At 38.9% G+C, this 23,900-nt stretch overlaps 2 protein-coding genes and 1 long non-coding RNA gene across 5 annotated transcripts in view; 2 read left to right on the top strand and 1 right to left on the bottom strand.

Moving 5' to 3' along the window:
• The window catches only part of LOC134801905 (uncharacterized), a 537,245-nt gene that overhangs the window by 253,659 nt on the left and 259,686 nt on the right, over positions 1-23,900 (top strand). The gene's annotated exons all lie outside the window — the stretch shown is intronic.
• LOC134801873 (uncharacterized) overlaps positions 1-23,900 on the top strand; it is a 399,153-nt gene that overhangs the window by 21,644 nt on the left and 353,609 nt on the right. The gene's annotated exons all lie outside the window — the stretch shown is intronic.
• On the bottom strand, positions 10,483-16,566 carry LOC134801872 (uncharacterized). 3 transcript variants are annotated; one of them, XM_063774522.1, is made up of 8 exons: positions 16,442-16,566; positions 15,709-15,729; positions 14,047-14,072; positions 12,858-12,924; positions 12,186-12,263; positions 11,545-11,595; positions 11,026-11,099; positions 10,483-10,571 (listed from the first exon to the last, which is right to left on the bottom strand). In XM_063774522.1, the coding sequence occupies exons 1-8, from the start codon at positions 16,514-16,516 to the stop codon at positions 10,508-10,510; spliced, it is 456 nt and encodes a 151-aa protein (XP_063630592.1). In that variant the 5' UTR covers positions 16,517-16,566; the 3' UTR covers positions 10,483-10,507. The 3 variants fall into 3 exon arrangements, with proteins under 3 accessions (XP_063630592.1, XP_063630593.1, XP_063630594.1); XM_063774523.1 differs by having other exon boundaries at positions 12,858-12,920; positions 14,046-14,072; XM_063774524.1 differs by lacking the exon at positions 12,858-12,924 and having other exon boundaries at positions 14,046-14,072.

The following is a 23,900-nucleotide window of genomic DNA, read 5'->3' on the forward strand; positions in this document are numbered from 1 at the left end:
TAGCAAAGCGACGAAATCGCGGAGTGAGCCACGCCTGCCTCAGTCACAGAATAAATAATAGTACTAGGTACAGAAGACTCACTCTCTAACAAAACGCGTCTGTGACGATCAGCCGTTAGGTGGCGACAGCGCCACGCGCGGCTTATGGCTAGCCACCAAAATTGGTGTCGAACGGATGTACTTGTAGCTACCCGTAGAAAAGCGACGAAATCGCGGAGTGAGCCACGCCTGCCTCAGTTGGCTTTTTAACTTGTTCAGACTATAAACTGGCGGGGGCCGTTACAAACAATGTACTTTAGAATTATTAAACGTATTTACTGAATTCGTCAATCATTTGATACCCGAAGGCGAATATGGGCGTCGTTAATGTTATCAACGCTATTATGATACTGCCGCATCGCAATCCAAACGTGTAGCAGCATCGCTCCATCATAATCATGTCAAGCCTGCACATGGTCACTGAAATCAGAAGAGTTTGACATACATACTTTCATAATCATTATCATTTATTTCTTGAATGCAGTACAATAAAGATGGAATAAAAGAATTTATGAACACTTGCCACCACACACAAAGACACAACGTTAATAGAAGCTTACTAAAAGGCCACTCACTGAAAAATGCAAAAAATTAAAAAATGAAAATGAAAAATGTTTATTGTGTTAAACAGTACAATTTGTATACAATTAGACTTGAGTCCTCCTTGTAAGTATATGCACGTATATGTATACCTGTATCAGGAGAACCCGCTCTTTATTAATGTATGTACATAATTTTAATTCAGCTTAGGTATACTCACTGTATGTACTTAGGTACTTACCTACGTTCTGTAAATCTTAAACTTTGGTATGTATACAATTTGCTATAAAAAGTAAATTGGTCTAAAAATTTTATATGAATTTAACATAAACTTTCATCTGTCAATATCAGATGTACAATGACAGATGAAAGTTTATGTCAAACTTACTTTTATGACGTTTCTGAAATGTTTTTTTTTTAACAATTATGGCCGAAATGTTTCTGAATATGGAGTGTCTGAACCAAAGAAGTCTGAACTTTCAAAAACTTAATGTACTTTTACGTAAAACCTTATTTATAATTAGCGAGCTTCACTCTTCTTCTTCTTCTTCTTTTTCGTCGGTAAACTCTTGCCAGAGTGGTCGTGGCTGTGGGTCGTGGTCATCATTGTGAATCTCGATGAGTGATGATCTTGCTAATACGGCGCCATTCTCATTGGTGATCTACCACGTGGCTTCACTCACGTTTCAACAAATCGAGAGAGCAAGAGTGATAGAGAGGCAGAAATCGAATTTTCGATTAGAGTCGGTCCAAAAAAAGTCTGCAGCGGATTTGATAGCCCACGCAGTACAAGTGTCATTTATACGTCATAATTTCATAGAAGTTTGACATTTAAAACAACACTTTCACTGCGTGAGCTATCAAATCCGCCGCAGACTATTCTTGGTCTGACTCTATCGTGATTTGCGGTAGGCCCTATGAGTATGCTGCAGACACAGACAAAACATCCTCCAGACCGAGCATAGTCGCGCTACCCCCTCTGCCACGCATACGGTAATTTTACTCCATGTTCGAGTCGAAAGTGTCTTTGTGTGACGTCCGTGAACTCGTTCGTCGTTTAAACGGACCAATCATGGCACGGGACTTTGCTCACCTCGTCCCGCGCACCCCCGCATTTTTTGCATCATCGGTTGCATGAAATAATTGCTCTAAACTCGGTCTAGAGGATTCCTAGTCTATGGCTGCAGAATTTTGCGTAATACTCCCTATTGCATGCGATTTTATATAATGTCAGCTAAGTATTAAGTAGGTGCAACGAATTCAATTCAAACATTAAATTATAGAAAATTGTTTATTCCACACTCTTAGCGCATAGAAGATACATTTTCATACATAAAAGTCCGGCAAGTTTTAATCACTTATTCTCCGATTTCCTGTTAAAATACACTGTCGCATTTACTTGCTATATATTTGGATACAATACACTTCCCTTCTGTGCCATTGGATATCAATTTCAATCGCAATAAAATTCATTGCAGTTGGAGAAATCTAACACAATCAAAAAACAGTAGACGTTGTAAACTGGAACAAAAAAAAAAACTATGTTGAATATAAACTGAAATAGATGTCATATATATTAAAGAAAAATCGGTCAAGTGCGAGTCGGACTCGCGTTCCAAGGGTTCCGTACATAAGTCCGACTCACGCTTGACTGCACATTTCTAATAGGTTTTCCTGTCATCTATAGGTAAAGTACTATTATGAGTATTTTTTTCCAAATTTCAGGCCCAGTAGTTACAGAGATAAAGGGGGGGAATGGTCGGACAGACAGACAGACAGACGCACGAGTGATCCTTTATGGGTTCCGTTTTTCCTTTTGAGGTACGGAACCCTAAAAAGCCCTCCAGTCCCGATCAGTGGTGAGTGGTTCCCAAGGTTATGTTAAATATGTTGGTAAAATTGACCTTTTGAGCATTCCACGGGCTGCCCCGTAGGTACAAACGCATTTTATTTACTGACATGCGACTTTTTTTTCGGCATTTAAAGCAGGCGATTATTTTTCTGTGCATATTTTTGACCATTTGTCATAGAAAAGGAAACTCTTATATCTACTTGCAAATTTTCAGAAAATTCGCGTTTTTACGGGACAGACGGTAGACAATTTCATGGAATGCTCGTTTGCATCTTTCTATACCAGTGGTTCCCAAAGTTGACTGGGCCTGACTGAGTTGACTGACCCACCTAACAAAAACTGTCAAATTCGGGATCCACCTCTTGGCCATCGTAAAAAGGGGGCATAAATATTACATATTTGTAACGTAACCTAGCCCTTGACAGTCCCCGACCCCAAGGCAGACCAAATAACCGGACAGTGCGAGTCGGACTCGCCCATCGAGGGTTCCGTACTTTTTAGTATTTGTTGTTATAGCGGCAACAGAAATACATCATCTGTCTATCACGGTTCGTGAGATACAGCCTGGTGACAGACGGACGGACGGACAGCGGAGTCTTAGTAATAAGGTCCCGTTTTACCCTTTGGGTACGGAACCCTAAAAAGCGATGGCTTGATGTTGTGAAAGCAGATATGAGCGTGAACGGGCTCACACGAGACGCCACCCAGGATCGCGCAAAGTGGAGGAAAGCAAGTAGGAAAGCGGACCCTAGCCTGGCAAAGGCCGGGATAACGCTAGGTAGAAGAAGAAATATTATTTGTAACGCTCAGATGCCCCAGTAGTTTCAGAGCCCACTCAATATCTATTAGTAATAAAAACAAACAGAATTTGAAATAGAGAGTTACTGTCATGGTAAATTATGTAGCTACAGTACATTTACTGCCATCTTTCGACAGACGATTAAAACTGTCAAAACGCCATTTGACTTTGATCATTATTCTTTCACTGATATGTGTTAACTTGTTAAATATTAATATTAACAATGGCGTTCTAACAGTTGTATGTTCTGTCGAAAGATGGCAGTAAATTTACAGTAGCTACATAATTTACTTTGACAATCCGTCTCTACACACTCTATATATTCTCTTTGGTAAAAATAAAACTACACTTACGTGTAATAACAATTGGGACACATATCATGTAATACCAAGGAGCACCCGGTACTAATTCACCGGGGGCAGGGCGCCGAATTCTAATTAACACTATTGCACAAACTATTAAATCAGAGATGACTTTTATCCCGAGTATTCTTGAATATGCGTTTTTCGCCCTTGGCATGTCCTGTAATTAAAAAGTAATTAAAAAATGCATATGTAATAATTTACCACGAAATATACTATAAAAGTAAAAGTAACGTTTTTATTTTATGTTTTTTGAAGTCGCATTGAACCCGCTCCAGAGGTGCGAAACTCCTGACTTCGGCCAAACTCGGCTCCGCTCGGCTCAGCATTGCTCCGAGCAATTATTAGGGTTGACACAACTTGACGTCCCTTTGCGTGCACGACCACAGATAAGATAATGGACTGAATTTTGACAACCCTAAATAGCCGAAAGGGATTGTGCCATATATTAGACAGGGACAGCATGATTCGACCCTGAACCGCTGTCAAACTTCGGTTTTGTAGGAAGTTTCCTTTCTGTACGACAGTACTATTATTTATTCTGTGCCCGCTCGGCGGGCGCTCTGTTCGTAGTCGCTTTTCTCTACAAAGCGAGAAACGCCTAGAATCGGCTACGCGCTACGAAAACGTTGGCAGTGAATGCGTTAAGTTAATTCTTAATGTCTTACAACCAGAGGGCCTACCGCGAACCAGGTTCGACGTGTTGCCTCTCTGTCGCACTTGTGAATTCGTCGCACGTGTGACAGGGGGGCAACATGTCGAAAGTGGTTCGCGGTAGACCCTCAGTTTTCTTATATAGGGTTGGTTAATTGTTAATAGAGATAAAATAAATTGTTTCACATCGATCATGGACAAAATTTTACGCGCATTTTACTTATTAAAGCGCCGACGATATGACCGCTAGGTGGCGCAAGCGCGAGCAGGCGTCCGTTCCGTAGCGGTGCGCGGCAACTACTATGGCTACACAAAACTACTAAAATTGGTGTGGGCCGCATGTACTTGTGAAGTGTCATTCTATGGAACTTGCTAACTATGTAAACAAAAGACAGTAGTAAATTCATCATTTTTGACAGTTACAATATGGCGGTTTGTTTACATAGTTATCAAGTTCCATAGAATGACACTTTAGCGACGCGACGAAATCGTACCCACGTACAGGATAATAGAATATTACCAGAAAAATCCCAAAAAAGAGAAAAAACACGCTGCAGACTGTTGGAATCGCATAATACGCGTATAGAAAAAACACCCTCCAGTTACCTGAATCTGAAATCATTAAGAAAAAAAATATAAAATGATTTTTTTTAAGAGGAAAGGGGCGATAGCTTCTCCATACAAACTCCTCGTCCTCCTTTTCCTCTCTGTTTAAAAAATTAAGTTAATTTTTCTCTGGTTAAGTTATGAAAATATTTTTGCATAATTTGATGTAATAAATAGTTTTATGCCCCTTCGCTTGACTTTTTTAGATTATTTGATTACTATAAGAATTAGGAGCGAAAAACAAAGTCCATACACATTCCTAAATGCTCTTTTAATAGGCAATTAAAAATTAAAATAAATAAACGAAGGGGCATCTGTGGTTGGTATACATAAAAGTGTATATCTAAATTTAATATATAAAAGTGAATATCTGAATTTATAACAATAATGCCAATATCCTGAGAGAAAATTGAGGACTTCGTTTGTATGAAAAGCCGATTTCGCGCAGTTGTTTACTTTCGTCTTAGAGCCCATCAACGTGCACACTAGCGCCACTGCTAAATAATCGTGATTTTTTAAATTTAACGATAGGTATTAAAAAAAGGGGGCCCCTACGTACTGTATTTTGTATTTCAGAATACATCACAGTGTCCTTTGACTACATCAAACTGCAATCTATGCGTCCAAAGTTAAAACGGCCGTTTTTGTTTTTAGTTCATAGATCGACGAATCTAGCAACATAAAAACTAGTTTTATGTATTCAAAGGGTGCTTAAATACAAAATACAGTACGTAGCGGCCCCCGTTTTTAAGTATCTTTCGTTAAATTTAAATCATCACGATTATTTAGCAGTGGCGCTAGTGTGCACTTTGATGGGCTCTTAAGGTGCCGGTTAAATAAATTAAGCACCGGAATTTCAATTATCACAGAATATCTGAATTTATTCCGATCACGAATTTATCACAAGTACCGAAACGTGTAATGTATACTTACAGATTTCGGTACTCGTATGTGATATGCTTATTTGTACCTTATAACTACGATGCTTTACATATACTTACCTACCTATTATATTGTTCAAACTCGAAGGTAGGTTGACACTGTAGTGTATAGACGTCTCGAGCGCTTACGTCATGGTGACGTCACTGACAGTTAGGGTCAGTCGATGTCAGACTGCGAACAGAGGCGGTCGTACCGAGTGATGTTTGTGTTGGTGAACCGTTGGAAATACATTATATCGTATGAGTTACTGAGATACAGTACTTTACAGACACCTTTCATTTAAATACAATTTTTTGATTTGGCGTTATTAGGTTATAAATTATATGGAGATGACAGGTGTCACCCTACCCTTCGAGTTTGAAAAATATAATACCTACACTACAATACTTTCAATACAGGGTACTTTCATAGTTGAATTTTTACGGCACATAACAGTTATTTGCGATTTGAGTAATGAAAACAGGATATTTGCAACGAAGTGGCAAATTTTCTAAATCTACACGAGTTGCGAATTACGTTTTACAGTACCTAATGCCCTTTAAATTTTCGACATAGGCACGCGCGTATTGTGCTAATTACCGCACAAGGGCGGTAAAGTAGCACCATATGTACTGTAAATTACATTTACCTATTGTAAAACTTGATCTATGTGGCCACATCTTTGATTACGGAGTTCCGCCTTTTTTCATACATTCATGTGCGGCAGCGCTAGTACGGCCCTTAAGATTAATATTCAATAAATCTCTAGCAACAGGAGTATTTCCGCCTCAATGGAAGACAGCAAAGGTGGTGCCCGTATACAAGTCTGGTGACGATACTACTATTTCGAACTACAGACCAATCTCCATACTCAGTTCGTTTGCGAAGATTTTTGAGTCCCTTGTCTGTCCGCATGTTCAAACACATTTTAAAATGTACATGAGCGATTTCCAGCACGGGTTTGTCAGTGGTAAGTCTACAACTTCTAACTTAATATCATTTACTGAGTTTTTATCAAATGCAATGGACTCCGGCAAGCAAACAGATGTTATATACACAGACTTTAGTAAGGCTTTCGACAAAGTTTGCCACAAAATTTTGTTAATGAAGTTATCAGCATATGGTTTTCACTCGTTATTGCCATGGTTTGAATCCTATTTAACGAATAGATCGTTCTATGTAGTCGTTAATGGTTTTAAGTCTCCATCGCACAGTATTACATCAGGGGTACCACAGGGGTCGCACTTGGGGCCAATTTTGTTCAATATATTCATCAATGATATACCTGACTGTTTTAGACACTCGAAGATTTTTATGTATGCTGAAGACCTAAAGTTTGCACGCACAATAAACTCAGCTAATGATGTTGATTTGCTACGAAGTGACTTGAGCAGGCTGGTCCACTGGTGTAATAGTAACCAAATGATTTTAAATGCCGAAAAATGTGTTCATGTCAAGTTTACGAGGAAACAAAATATCATTTTGTCTGATTACAGCATTGGCAGCAATGCCCTTCAAGAAGTCGACACAATACGCGATTTAGGAGTAGTGTTTGATAAAAAACTCACTTTAATCCCTCATGTGGAACACATATCTAAGAAATCATATAAAATATTAGGGTTTGTTATAAGGAATGCCAAAGTGTTTCGACGAAGCAATACCAAAATTTTGCTTTACAACAGCCTTGTGAGGAGTATATTAGAATATTGTAGTGTAGTGTGGCGCCCACACTATGCTACTCACTCTTTAAGACTGGAGCGGGTTCAAAAGCGGTTCTTGCGACACCTGACTTTTGCAGATGGCAAAGCCAAAACAGCCGTTTCTTATGCCCAAAGATTAAAACTTTTTAAACTTGAGTCATTATCGCTACGCAGAAGCATTGCGGATGCAATGTTTTTGTATAAATTATTGAATAATGACATAGACTGTCCGCAACTCCTTGGCCTTCTGCACTTCCGTGCTCCAAAGAGAATACCCCGCAATCCGATAACACCCCTGTGCCCCCCGCTCCGACGGACGGTCCACGGCAGTAACTCACCTGTCCCAAGATTATGCAAGGTAATAAATAGTTGTAGCCATGTAATGGATATTCACTTTGACTCTGCGCATCACTTTAAAAAACCTGTTCGCTCCTGCTTAGCAAAAAATAATATCATAAGCTAGTGATATCCACTCAATGTAATAGATAATATGCATCTTAAAGTCCGTTCCCCCTAAACAAGAAATTTTGCGGACCTGATTTACTTAAATTGTGTTTTGTCACTTGCTTACAAATACACAAGTCAAAACGACAGATAAACATGATTCATAGCTGATTCAGGCCTGTAAAGTGTTTATAAATAACGCAATGCAATGTTACTGTAACGGTTTGTATCATTGTTATATTATATGTATAGTTAATAATCAATAGTAAATAGTTAATGCCCGCATTATTATTGTAAACGGTATTTTGTATGTAACGTAAATGCAATTATCTTACTTTATTCAATGCATGTGGTGTTTACCTTTAAGTAATTGTTACGCTAAGCGATAATAGTTAAAACGATTGTAGTTATACTTTACAAAGTGTAAACAATTGTTGGTGAACCAATAAATATAAAAATAAAATAAAAATAAAATTACGAAACCCCAAAAGCTGTTAATGTCTTAGGAGATCCATTTTGGATTTCACGGGCCTATAAATACCGGTCTTTTGATAGACTTGCGTAAGGATATAGATCCAACACGTAGAGGCCCCTTGGAGAGCTTTAATGTATTAGGAGATATTATTATTATTATTTATTTATTTATAGGTCAGTAGGCTGACCTATAAATTATTCTTATGGGTCATATGTACACACATCGGTAACTCGTGGCATTTAGGTAGCACTTAAAAGATTAGTTTAATTAATTCCTTTTTTTAGTGGTTTCTTTTTCTCGACTCGTATACACTTAAAAACTAGGAAGAACATTGTCACATCACTAGTCTGTTAGAAACTGTCAAGTGCCACGAGTTACCGATGTGTAGAAAAACGTACCTAATTCTGAATCGAACTTTTGAACGAGGTAGACCAAAAACGGCACTAGGATCGTTATGATCGCAATTACGACACTGCCGATCCGTAAGCTGATGGAGTAACAGCATTTCCCCAGCCACGGCATTACTGAAATCAGACGAGTAAAGGTATCATTCCATTTGTGACAGCCGTGACTGCATGTTCCACTTCGCTCCAAAATATACCTATTTTACATATTACAAGATATGTCGGCCCTAAATTGCCTCGTTACTGGCTATTATAGTGGCGTGTTGTATAGGTTCATGTCTTATGTCTTCTGTTTTGCTTTAACAATAACAATATTTTTATTGACAGTAAAAGTTTAACAAGCACGTTACAGTGAACCCCGCACTAGGCATGGCCTGTATCGCGGGGGTCATGATCATCACGAGTTACCAGTGATAAAAAATTATAAATATATTAAACATAAGAATAGGAATTAGGAAAGATAGAGGAGTATGAACTAGTGTGTTTGTAAGCTTGTTGTGAGAAGGGAGTGGAAAGTGTGTGAATGAAAATCTAAGAATGTAATGAATGTAAAAGTTTGTTAGATTTAAGTGTGTTCGAGCTTTATGAAAAACTGAAACTGAACTTTATGTACTTACGTTTCCAAAACCCAAAATCCTTTTTAATTGTATACTTATTAAGTTAAATACAAGAGTACTGTGCTTCTGAAAAATTGTTAATCAACATGTCTTAATGCCATGACAGGTGAAAGTTTCTGTCTATTTTATGTCGTTATGATTTATGCCAGACTAAGTTTAGGACGTTCTGAACAAAGAATATAATACTCACTAGAGCATCAAGCACGTTCCAGACGGCGACAATAGGGAATATTACGCAAAACTCTGCGTAGAGGGCGTCACTAGGGCAATCACATGGCCTACCTTGAAACACTACAATCGAAAGTACGGATTCTTCTTCTCTATCTATCACTGCCTATTCGATCGATAGAGAGCCAGATAACGAAATTTCAATTTTCGCGTTTCGCGGTAGGCCACCTGCAAACAAACCGCCTTGATGCATCAATGTCATAGTGAAAACTTGTTAAAAAACTGTTTAAGGCCTAGCATGTACCTATTAAGTTACTCTATTGTTTACAATATAGTGTTGCACTCTGGCGGCAGAACATTGGACAATAGGGAGTACCTATTCCCTATTGTCCAATCAAATCACGTGGCGCGGACGCAAATGCCAATTTTGCAACTTTCACCAATTTTAAATTTATGGTGATACTGATATAAATATGAGCGTTTTTAATGCCCTTTAGGTACGGAACTCTAAAAACTGCCCCCTAGAATGCCTATAATTGACTTTTGTTCTGAGTAGGTAATAATTTTGAATATTTAATGAAGCTTATTTAAATTTTATTTGTAATGTTTTGCAGTACTATTTTCCTCCCTTTGATGTGCGCGAGGGGTAAAACCATATTGCCCCCTCGTAAAACAAATAACAAATAAGTCAAAAAACTATTATTTATTTGTGATTCGAGATATGGGGCCCGTTTCTCAAAAGCTTGTAACTTGTAATACAAGCCAGTTGCTGGTTGTTGTTGTGGTTGCAAGCAAGTTGTTGTCTTTCTAACAAAAGCTGTCAAAAAGTGACATCCGCTTGTATTACAAGATACAAGTTTTTGAGAAACGGGCCCATGATCTCTATAATAAATAAAAACAGTTTTATTAATGATTTACATTTTATTTCACTCGACGCTTGCTATGGTTTCACTCACAGGCTTAAGGCGAAAAGTTCGAGGATAATCCCGCCTGTAAAAATAAAGAAAATAATAATTAATGGGTCTATCTATACTTCATTTTTAAGTTAAATGTAAACTTAAGAATCACCTAAACCTTCCTCAAGACTCACTCTTCTATGATAAGTGAAAACCGCATGAAATCCGTTCAGTAATTTTTATTTATTTAAAATTTAAGTCAGGCAACAAGGCCCTATTATAAACACCTTACAGACTAACATACATATGTACCTACCTATGTTACAAATTTAAAACTAAACACTATATATTTATGTGACAAAACGGCGTGGCTCCGTTGAATCGGCTACTCTTGTGTCGGATTCGGCAGAACGGAACCTCCGAAACACGACAGAGTTTTGAGTTTTTCGCGAACATACATATACAGAGTACACAGACAGACGCGGTGGGGGACTTTGTTATATAAGGTGTAGTCATACAATACATACAAGTATATATTATGTACTTACCTTGTCCGGCTGTCCCAACAAAGTGTCGCTGCGGAGCGCCACCCGACGGCAATGTTTTTCAGAATGCATTCCACCTGTGGAAATGTAGTCACCATACTACATTTAAGGATAAGGATAAGAATGGCCAGTGGCCACGCTCGAATAGCCACGAATAAACTATTTCTATTTCTATAATACCGGGCCGGGCTGGACCAAATACGTGTTGGACGAAATGCGAATTGTTTCCTACCATGGTATAATAATATACTCCGCCTGGTACTCTCTTCCCGTCTTTTCTAGGTCACCTGACTGACAAGCCTACGTCATCATGCGACAGCGCTATATGATAATATGCGATAGCGTTATACAAAGTGGCAATGTTATTGTGACGTAGGCTTGTGTTGCTCTGGGAAGAGAAGACCATGTTTTATTTTTTATTAGACTATATATATACCCTACCCTCCATTATGCGTGGTCCGACACGCACTTGGCCGGTTTTTATATTTACTGGGCAGCCGCTAAGTATATTTACATATGTACCAGTTCTAGTTTTCCTTTAATCTCCGATTTCTCATGCCGTGGGTGTTGCTTCTGAAAATTTCATAAATTTCATTACACAGGGACTGAGTGTTGAAAAATTCAATAGGTATGTATTTAATATAGTTTTTTAAATTAACAACAATGAAATTGTCGCAATCGTAACCTGTACCCTGTACCACGTGACCAAAACGTCGAAAGATCCCCGCAATTGGCGAATTTCGGTTTTCGCCACCTGGCGGCGTAGCCAAGATGCCAATCGCTTACGCTCTGTAGCGATCGAAACGCAACTGTCACTGTCACACTGATAAGGAAGAGTGATAGAGAGACATAATGCTTTTCGTTGTCGAAGCGATAGCGATTGTAACCTTGGCTAGCCCGGCTGGTTCTGTGCCGGTTCTATAGTTCAATGGCTACATAGTACGTCCTAGCTTCTGCCCGTGACTTCTGCTGCGTGGAATGATGATGATGATGATTGATAAAAACTACTCTATATCCTTCCCCGGGTCTCAAACTTTCCTCCAAGGACGAGTAACAAATAATCTGTGAAAACTTGTCAAAAAACTGTTTAAGGCACAGGTATATATTAGTTACTCTATGGTTTACGATATGTGCTAGTGCGGCACTTAGGTAATTATCCTTACCTTCTGTACGGTGACGCAGTAGTCTCTCCCGAGATTAGGCAAGCACAATTCTAGCTTCCCATCGCCATGATCCTTTACCTGGTTTAAAATAAACGTATTGTTAAAATCATTCAGATCTCTTACTTTTCTTTGAACAATCTGCTGCAAGACGATTCTACCACGCTGAAAGTCAATGAGACTCAGTCGCGTTGTCTTATCACTTTGTCCACGATTTTAGATTTATTTACTTATGACTGACTTCTCCGCGACTAAGTTTGCGTGGGATGATGAAAATTGGTAAGAACTACCCTACAAGTGTAACCACACTATGTACCTTTCAATTAAACCGGTTCAGATATTTTAGCGTGAAGACAGACAAACATAATTACTTTCTAAATTAAAATATTATTAGTAGAACTTGCGTTAAGTATGTACGTATGTACATGCAAATACAGTAGGGTTTATAATTTTTTTACAATATTTTTTTTTTTTAGCTTATTTCGAGGATAAAATATAATTTATCCAAAACATGTTAGTTGTTACATAAAATATTAATTGTCAAAGGTTAGGTATACATAAAATTCTACATTTACTGTTTTTATTTAAGTTACAATTCCATTAAGCACAAAACAATAGGTACACAACATTTTCTAGTTTCGTGCATGGTTGCTAATGTTGCTATATAGTACGTACCTTAATTGTGTTATCGTCTGGATTAAAACTAATTATTTCTCCACTGTCGTCTTCTATCAGAAACTGTTCTTAGGAAAAAAGAGAATCAAATTAGTTCGGACCAAGCTTAGCACCACGACATCGCGTCAGACCAAGCATCAGTGGCGTAGCTGGGCGTGGGCGAAGTGGGTACTCGCCAACGGCCTCGCGCCAGAAGAGGCCTCGAGGGCCGTTCGGGCATATTGAAAGAAAAGGGAGGCCGCAGATGCGACTTCGGCCCATGGCTAGATTAGTTCACGCTACGCCACTGCCAAGCATCAGGGGCCTTAGGGGTCATCCATTAATTACGTCACACGAATTTCTAGGTTTTTTGACCCCTCCCCCCCCTTGTCACATTTGGTCACATTTGGCAAACCCCTCCCCCCTAGTGTGACGTCACATTTTTTCTACGAAATCGCCAAATCGAATTAAGTAAGTACCTAAGTATTATTAATATTTTATCAAAATATTTTTGACGATATAAATATTAGTAATTTTATAACCCAAAACTGCTTAGGAAAGAAAATTAAAAGAATAAAAACGATTATCGTTTTAAAAACTTGTTATTTAAATGTACAGCGAATAAAATAATTTAAAAAAAAAATTCGGTTACTGATGAAGTTAAAGTGACGTCACAAAGTTTGTGTCTCCCCCCTCCCCCATGTCACAATATGTCACATTTTCTTGACCCCCTCCCTCCCCCTAAACGTGTGACGTAATTAATGGATGACCCCTTACCATATCATGTCCTTATTGCGATTCTGTTTAGGACCTAAACTGAATTGCTAAGGGACGGAGTTATGCGACTTATATAGCTCCGTCCTTTAGCAATTCAGTTTAGGTCCTAAACAGAATCGCAATAAGGATCACGGTAAAGTCCAGTTTTAGGCCGAGCTGAGACGTCCGACACTTCGTTTTATACCTATGATGGGTGATGCTTTCTATAGAAAACGAAGTCATGCGCCTCGGCCCGGACTCGGACCGATATGGCGTAAATCATCCACAGACTTGGTAGTGACAGAGTGTAAAGTGCCACATGCTTTATTTTATTTCGTACATGCCACATGCCATGCAAGAAATAAAGCAATTAAAGCACTAGAAAATTATTGGAAATTCAAGCCACTTGGAATAAGTGTAGGTACCTATTAAAAGAACATCTTATATACATACCTCTTCCTTGGAATCCAACAATTTGAGCTAAAATAACACAAATATAACACAATGTATTTTGGTTACAAGTATACGCGCGTAGCATCCTCTACGCACAACGGCGTAGCACTTTGTAGAGGCCCTTTGGAGGCCAATTCAGTATATTTCGTTTCAACAGATACGATATGAGTTTAACACGACCCGTAGTATAGTCGACGTCAATAATATGTTTACACTTTTGCACCTTAGGTACTCCTTTTTAATGCGCCTAAAAAGGCCTAAGGCCGCATGATTAGAACGGCCGACCCCAAGTAAATGGGAAGGAGCCAGGCAAAAGAAAGAGACCGTACTCCTTTGTAATAAGGCAAAAAGTGTAAACATATCTTTGACGTCGACTGTACATCACAGTATACCGAATGCAGTCTTGTCAAGCACGTATCATGAAAACATTACAGTCACCCGAGCTGCACATATCGCCATTGTTAGTAGTTCGGTACTACTTACAGGACTAGCGTGTCTTATTTGAAATGTTTGGTATGTTTGTGTTGGTGTGTAAAAGTATGTGACAACCCTACTGTGTTCTTGTGTGGTGTCGGCATTTGCGCAAACATCAAAGGCGTCGGTCCACTGTTACTTTTTACACTGTGCCGAAATGCAGTCTTGTCAAGTGCGTATCATAGCAACAACGAACATTGTTGGGATTTTGAAAGTTGAATATTTATGATATCGGGAATTGGTTCCATGATAAAATAAGTTCAGTTTCAGGGTATTGGTTAGTAAAAAAGAATGGAAAATACCCTATGTACATACCTAGGGCAGCATTTCCCAAACTATTGGTCGTGACCCACTGGTGGGTCGCGAGCGAATATTGAGTGGCCCCTGGAACTAAGTGTCATTCTATGGAACTTGCTAACTATGGCTGGTCAAGCAAATCTACCCAATAGAATCCTGGGCATTGTCTCAGAAACGTGGGACAGCCCCCTAATGAGGCACTGGCTCGGTCTGCATGCGCCAGTTCCGTATGTACCGGGTCATAGGTTAAGTTAGTTATGTTTTATTTTTAAATTTTAATGTATTCTTTAGTTTTATATGATGTTAACCCTAATTTTAAGTTTAGCAATAATGATACTAACCCCAATGGACCTAAAGTCTGAAGTAAATTATTTTTATTTTATTTTTATTTTTTAATTAAATCTTGTCAGTAAAAAAAGGCGCGAAATTCAATTTTTCTATGGGACGATATCCCTTCGCGCCTACATTTTTCAAATTTGCCGCCTTTTTCTACTGACAAGATCTGCTGGACCAAGTATATGTAAACAAAAGTCACTAGTAAATTCATCATTCTTTGACAATTTCAATATGGCGGTTTGTTTACATCAGTGGTGGGCAAAGTACGGCCCGCGGGCCAGGTCCGGCCCGCGAAAGGATTTTATCTGGCCCGCCCCCCTCTGAAATTCCTTCAAGTTTTGGCCCCTCATGAAGAAAGTTTGGCCACCACTGGTTTACATAGTAATAAGTTCCATAGAATTACACTTTACTAATAGGGCATCTGAGAGTTACCAATAATATTTTATGCCCCTTTTTAAGACAGCCAAGACGTGGGTCCCGAATATGGCACTTTTTGTTGGGTGGGTCGGAGCCCAGTCAACTTTGGGAACCACTGACCTAGGGAATGTTTACAAACCTTGTGTTTGAGCATCTTTATCTGAAAAATAACTAAATGTCAATTAAGTAGTTATTTTTTTTTATCTACATATTTAAAAGGAGCCTTTATCAATGAGACTTGTCTGCTCCGTTGGGCCTCTACATTACACAGTTCCAATAAGTGTTACTATTTAGATATCAAAAACACTATACACGAATTTCGCAGTTTCAGACAGGGATTCCGCCAATAACGAATTTAGTTACGTTAGGTAGTCGTAATAAAAAACGACGCCTACCTGAGAGGCCCATATGTTCATTTATATCTAATCACACCTCTATAGGCTTGCAAGATACGACTAAGGCTGCCTTTTTAGTGAGGCAGAGAGGAGTGAAAATGAGAGGAATCAACCAATTGCGTTGTCCAATAACGCCATCTCTTCTCCTCTCCGCTGGATTATAACAAGTACCGTCTTTACCATAAGGGCACACGGGGCCCGTGCCCAGGGCCCCATCCTCAGGCGGCCCCGAAGGACAGACAGTAACATTATATTTGATTACTCGTAATAAATAGAAGATCATAGTAGAAAAATGTTAGTTGAATCGCTTTCTTTACTTTCCAAAAGGGCCCCAAATTCTTATGTGGCCAAAGGTCCCAGCATAGTTTAAGACGGCCCTGATTACAACCAATGCTTTGGTTGATACCGCTCGTCTTCGCCTCAGTGAAAAGGCCGCCTAAGTAAGTAAGTATAATTATACTAATTATATAATCTTACGTGTTCATTATCGTCATCGTAATATTCAATTCCCCGTGCCCAGGCCACAAGCGCGCACAGCAGCAGAAACCACATCTATGAATTAACGATTATCATGCACTGTTCATTGGTCGCATGTCGGGTTCAGTAACAAACATGTCTGTGGTTTGGTCATGAGGGTGATTCTACGTTATTAAGCCTAGCTAGATTACAATCTCATCGTATCGAGATGACACATGCAAGGAAAAGTCCCGTGATCTTTTTTTCTGTTTTTGAAGTGGAAACTTTTTTTACAGTACATATGGTCCTATTTTCCCGCAATAGTGCGTAAAATAGCACTTTTCGTGCGATGTCAAAAGCTTAAAGGGCCATATGTACTGGTAAAACGTTGTACGATACACGTGCGAATAGGTAATTCGCAACTCGTGTCGATTTAAAACACTCCCTTCGGTCGTGTTTTAATTTATCGCCCCTCGTTTCCAATTTCCTCTTTTCCGCACTTGTATCGTAAATAATTAAATAAATTGTAGGCGCAACGTGGGTAGACCCCCACAAGGTGGACTGACGACCTGGTAAAGGTCGCGGGAGTCCGCTGGATGCGGGTGGCGCAAGACCGGTCATTGTGGCACTCTTTGGGGGAGGCCTATGTCCAGCAGTGGACGTCCTCTGGCTGATATGATGATGATGATGATGATGATCGTAAATAACTATAGCGGCGCTGAGCACTTTTTGTGATGGGGAAAAAATGTTAAACTCGCGAGAGCGTAAGACGTAAGACGTGACGTCACGTGTGACGGACACTGTTACAATGTCATTGAGTTTTTCTTTTTTGATTTAAATGCCATCTAGTGAATTTCCCTCAAACTGGTATTAATATAACTGTAGTACTCACAGTGATTTGCTTAGGGGTTTCAAGTAATGCGACGATATAACGCTAGATGGTGTTAACCTGAATTATACATAGTCCCACGGGCGTTCAAGAAAATAAAACGACTAAAAGTACATAAAATAACCCTTACACAAGAAAAATATTAGAGACTAGCTGTGCCCGCGGTTCCGCCCGCGTGGAATTCTGTCTGTGTCAGTAAGCGGCTAATTTCTAATCCTAATTTCTCTCCCTCTCCCCTGGAGGCGGAACTTGAAGTAAAGTTGACAGATGGATATGCTAGAGGACAGTAGACCAGATAAAATATTTTAGGTACCACTAAATAAAACTACACTCCAAAATCAATAGTTTTTTTCGCCCTTATTATAATTTTACACGTGATTTTAACGACAGAGTAGGTGTATATCGGACGATACAGTAAGGTATACGCACGCGAGCGAAAGCGAAGCGGCCTGCCTGGCTAGAGCGCCACTCACCGTGGTCTTCTTCAGACTCCTGAGGAAGAGCGCCGTTTGTAACCTCAATGCGTTGCGAGACTTTCGCGAATGATTCGATTTTTTTCGGGAAGGCATGGAAATGTGTATAAAATGCGAGTCCCAAATCGCTTGACTCCGCAAACGACCAGTGCCGGATTAAGATATTTTGATGCCCTAAGCATTTCTAGACCATGGTGCCCCCTCATGGTCATCAAGATTACATTGAATTTTTTTGGTAAATTGAGTGACGTTCATTGCCGCATTACACCCACCCGCATACACCCGCAAATACCACCCGTAAGGCTGCCAATGTTCTGCGCATCCAATACAACAACATTTTCAGGATGCTGATGAAGCTGCCCCGGTTCTGTAGCGCATCTGGTATGTTCGCGGAGGCGCACACGGACGGGTTCCACGCCATCATCCGCAAGAAAGTGGCCTCCTTGCTCAGTCGCGTTCGAAGCAGCAGCAACAGCATCCTGGGACTGTTTGCGTATAGGTTTGACTGCCCCATTTATAACAAATGGAGGCAAACAATGCTGGGGCTTGTGTAAAATATAGATATTAATTTATTTAGTTGTTATTTTAATTGTTATTAGTTTTTACTTTTTTGTATACTAACATAGAATAAGGCATTGTTACTAACAACTTTTATGGGCCACAGGTCTGAAATAAAGGAATATTTAATTTATTTAATTTAATTTAATTTAATTACAGCTGAGAATGGAAATCAGTCGTATCATTTTATCACGAAAATTGACAGTGCCGTAGCAGTAACTTTGCAACAGAGTACCTAATGCTGCTGTAGTCGCCATATCTTAGAATGTAATTGAAAACGCGAGCGGAGCGAGCGCGAAAATTTTTCGATATAAAAACGCAATTTGATAGACAGTTGTACATTTTTAGGGTTCCGTACCCAAAAGGTAAAACGGGAGCCTATTATTACTAATTACTAAGACTTCGCTGTCCGTCCGTCCGTCCGTCCGTCTGTCTGTCACCAGGCTGTATCTCACGAACCGTGATAGCTACAGTTGAAATTTTCACAGATGATGTATTTCTGTTGCCGCTATAACAACAAATACTAAAAACGGAATAAAATAAAGATTTAAATGGGGCTCCCATACAACAAACGTGATTTTTGACCAAAGTTAAGCAACGTCGGGCGTGGTCAGTACTTGGATGGGTGACCGTTTTTTTTTGCATTTTTTTTTAGTTTTTTTTTTCATTATGGGACGGAACCCTTCGTGCGCGAGTCCGACTCGCACTTGCCCGGTTTTTTTACTTTTTAGTATGGAAATCAGTCACATAATTTTATCACGAAAATTGACAGTGCTGCAGCAGTAACGTAGCAACAGAGTAATGCTGCTGCAGTCGCCACCCGAAAGTCACCTTTGTCATATCTTAGAAAGTAATTGAAAACGCGAGCGAAGCGAGCGCGAAAATTTATCGATATAAAAAACGTAATTTGATAGACAGTTTTACATTTTTACTTTTAGTATGGAAATCAGACACATCATTTTATCACGAAAATTGACAGTGCTGCAGCAGTAACATTGCAAATTGCAACAGAATAATGCTACTGCAGTCGCCACCCGAATGTCACCTTTATCATATCTTAGAAAGTAATTGATGCGATCCGATAATCGACGATGGCGGAGAAATCCAAAATCCAAACCACCGTATACTATAGGTAATAGTTAGTAATCAATGAAATATGCCGCACGCCTGTTCTTATTTTAATTCTATGAATGTTAATATTCTGAACTTTTCGGGGGGGGTTTGAACCCCCAAAACCCCCCCCCTGGCTACGCCCGTGCATAGTCCTGCAGACATTTTGCACTAGATGGCGCTGTTATTAATATTTTGAGTTACAATGTCATTAAGTTTTCACTTCTGCCGGCACTCCCGGAGTGCAACCCGTTGTTTTTTTTGTATATGCTGTAGTAGCTAGTGGCAACTTCATTGGTTCATGTATCAGACGAAGATTGGGTACTGCAGTCACATAAGGGCGCACGAGCGGGCGGACCAGCCGCCCTAGCCAAGGTGACAATCGCTATCGCTTCGCCATCGAATCGCTTTGTGTCTCTCTATCACTCTTCCCTATTGGTGTGATAGCGACAGTTGCGTTTCGTTCGCTACGGAGCGTTAGCGATTGGCATGTTGTCTACGGGCCCAGCTCAGTTCCCGCTCCTATGGTCTGTATCTTTAGGTATTTAAATAAAAGTAAACAAAATCTTCCCTCAAATGGCTCCTTAAGCCAGTTCAGGGTAGATGAAAACATTACATAATCAAATAATGTAGGTTAAAGTTAGGTTGTTCAGTGACAGATCCAGGCGCTTTTGTATTTGGTTGGTTAACCAATAAATGTTATAACTACCCAAAAATGTACAAATTGTTTGTTTACTTTATTTAAATACCTATAAAAGATACAGAGTATACCTACGCGCAATAGAATGCAGTCGCTGAGGCCGAAATCGGTCAGGAGAAGAGAGAGAGAGAGAGAGGCCACATGGTAATTTAAGGACCATAAGTAATATATTTATTTTAGAAAAAAACACGCAGTAGTATTCTTATATCTCTGATTAAAAGTACCTATATACTATTATAAAACTTCATACTTTTAGATTTAATCAAACATTCGAAAGTAATAACGTTAGAATCACCCGCCTAGTGTGTTTTACTAGGTTTTACTAATGAGTTTATGTTCATTCTAGGTTCCGCCTCATTGCAATTAAACACATTATCTTAGTGTAATAGGTAAATGCTGTATGTTTTTATAATTGGAAGTTACAATTACACGTCAAATTATCATGATACAAGCTCTCTGCTGCCAAGATGACAATCACTACACCTTATAAAAAAAACCGGCCAAGTGCGAGTCGGACTCGCGCACGAAGGGTTCCGTACCATTTACGCAAAAAACTGCAAAAAAAATCACGTTTACTGTATGGGAGCCCCACTTCAATATTTATTATATTATTCTGTGTTTAGTTGTTGTTACAGCGGCAACAGAAATAAATCATCTGTGAAAATTTGAACTGCCTAGCTATCACGGTTCATGAGATACAGCCTGGTGACAGACGGACGGACAGACAGACGGACAGACAGACAGACAGACGGGCAGAAAGACGGACAGCGGAGTCTTAGTAATAGGGTCCCGTTTGTACCCTTTGGGTACGGAACTCTAATAAAGTTCCCCGCCGCGCCTGTCTGTTTGCTTGCATTATTTGCTTTCGAAAGTCACCGTTTGGTGAACTTTAAAACTTGGCATACCTAGCCGTTTCGTTTATCGACAAACGCCATTAAGTAAATGACGTGACACAATACGATGAAAGTTATTAAATCATTTCCATACATTATTTAATTTTCTGTTTCTATAAACTATTGACACTTGGCTAGGCCCCTTGTTAGGTGGATATTCTCTTACGTGACAAAGTGTTTTATCGATGTGAATGAACATTTTGAAGTAGAACTAACTTTTTGATAACTTCATCGGCTGTTTCAATCTTCGCTTTCGATTAGACTTAGGTAAAACCAGGGATCGGAACCAGTAGGTATTTTGCAAAAACTTCGAAATAACCATTATTTTGAATTATTTTGTAGGTACTCAAAATTTAGGACTCAGTTGTGTTTTTACTAGGTAACAACTTCGAATTATTAGATTGCCCAATTAGAAATGAAATAATTAACAAGGAACGAAATAATACCGTTTTCGTTCCCATACAAAAAATAGGTACTACCGGTATCCGATTCCTGGGTTTAACGACTCAGCGGGCGAAATCGCGGGCAGGGAATAGAAAGAAATAAATTCGAAACATAAGTATAGATTATCTTTATTTTTTTGTTGATGGATGCCGTCGCAACGTCTTAACTATCCACGACGCTGAAAAAACAATTAAAAAAGGTATAATTAAGTTACTTTGGCTTATCGACCTTGTCAGTAGAAAATTTTAATTTAGCGCCTTTTGCTACTGACATCATCATCATCATCATTTCAGCCTATATACGTCCCACTGCTGGGCACAGGCCTCCTCTCATGCGCGAGAGGGCTTGGGCTATAGTTCCCACGCTAGCCCAATGCGGATTGGGATTGCTACTGACAAGTTGGGTGTATTTCAGTATACTTAGAATAGACTCAGAAATTGATGTTTGAAGTTTTATTATGATATATTTTCATGCGTTTTCAGATGTTTATAAGTACATAGCTAAAAATATGTGTGTTTTTACCATATGTCTTTGATTCTTTACACGAGGTTTCGGCGTCTGTAAGTAATATTATATAAGGTAACGGCGGCTATTAACGCGGGTATCAAAATCGACGTCTAACACCGCGGTGTTTACAAATACGCATTTTGCAAGCAAACAGATCTATTCCCTAAGAAATAAAGCATGCACAAAACAAGCTCATTCATTGGTCTATCGTGCCCAATAGTGTGCATTTGTGTGAGTGTAACAAAAAACTCGCGATTCGTCACTTTGTGCGACGGCGGCGCAAGAACCGATTATTCCATACAGACGCGTGACGCCACAGGTAAGTGCACTCCAATCTTACTTAGTGTTTTACGTAATAGTTATGGCAAATAAACTAGTGCAATGCCTTTTAAGAGGTTGTGTATTGTTTTCTACACGATTTTGAATTACTTTTAACTTAGTTTATAACCGGTAAATACGTTTAAAATGGAAAATAAAATACAGCGGTGATAGGCGCCAATTACTTCTGTGGTAAGTAATTCCGTGGTATGCCACGGTAATAGAAAAAGTGGTAGTTTTGTTATTTACTCTTTAGTTTTGGTACAAATTATCAGTTTTATAATTTCTTTTATTTATTCCAATCTTGATCTATTCACGCTATTAAAGAGCTATTTCCGTGGTATGGAAAGTATTCAACTAACCTTTAATTTTTAAGAAAAACTTCAGCACCGATTTCCTTGTTTCTATGGGAACCCTTAATCTGTCAACTTTTTTTTATTTTGAGATAAAACCTAAAATTTACTTGCCGGTTATGTGATTTTGTCTTTACAAGAAGCTTGTAATATACGTGTTTGATTTGATTTGAAAAACCATCTGTGTTTTATTCTTTTTATGGGTCGGAATTAGGTTTAATCAATCTCCAAATTAAGCCTATTACCGATGGTATGATCAGATTACCCTCGGTGATAGAATGTATAGAAATTACTATACATTCTATCACCGAGGAACTATTACCGACCCAGAGAAATATCGAATGGGTCGGTAATAGGCTCTTAAAGAGTTATCTATTACCGAGTGACTGTTTGGTATTGTATTTTTGGTATTTTTAAACATACTCCTATAGTTTTATTTTTTATTTTTGTATCATTATTAAACTTAATGACACAAAAATAATATACAGAACCCACGTCGTTATTATTGTTTTAACCCTCGGTATTAGGTTTCGAATTTTGAGTTTGGTTTCTATTAACGAGTGCAGAAAAATCATGCCAATTGTACCCTCGGTAATGAAAGCTCAATTCGCGATAATAGAATCACAGCCTGTCCCTTGCCACGGTAATAGAAGATTTGGTCATTTTGGCTTCAAACAATATTTTAATACATATAATAACCCAAAATGAATCCAAAAACGTGTGAAACGGAAAGTTCATTATATGCTCTGATGAAAAAAAAATATTCCTGGCTGTTAGACAGCATTGATACCCTTAATTTTTGGATCTCTTTTGAAAAGTTCCTTAACTACCACGGTAATAGGTGCCTTTACCTTATTTAGATTAAAAATATACCCATTCGGAACTTTACCAGTTTAGGGAGAAAATATTTTTTTTCTCTTAGTAAGATTTAATCTAAGTACAGAGCTTACCAGTCACTATCGTTACGTCTGAGCTAAAATGTCAAATTAAAAATTACGAAAATGTATTCGAAGCAGGTTGGAGGATTATTAGGTACTTTAGGTAGTACATATATATATGTATTATTATAAGGGTTTATTCATTAACAATCATAATCAATTCTTACGTTACTCCGGTTACTGCTATTCTCCACTTTATAGGGTCAAATATTCGAATATTCTTGTACTTACTGTGTTTCCTATTCTCATGTACTCTTCTCCATCTCCCATTGGTGACTAAAGGAAAATAAAATAAAT

The sequence above is a fragment of the Cydia splendana genome, chromosome 23, assembly GCF_910591565.1.
Source record: "Cydia splendana chromosome 23, ilCydSple1.2, whole genome shotgun sequence".
NCBI lineage: Eukaryota > Metazoa > Arthropoda > Insecta > Lepidoptera > Tortricidae > Cydia > Cydia splendana.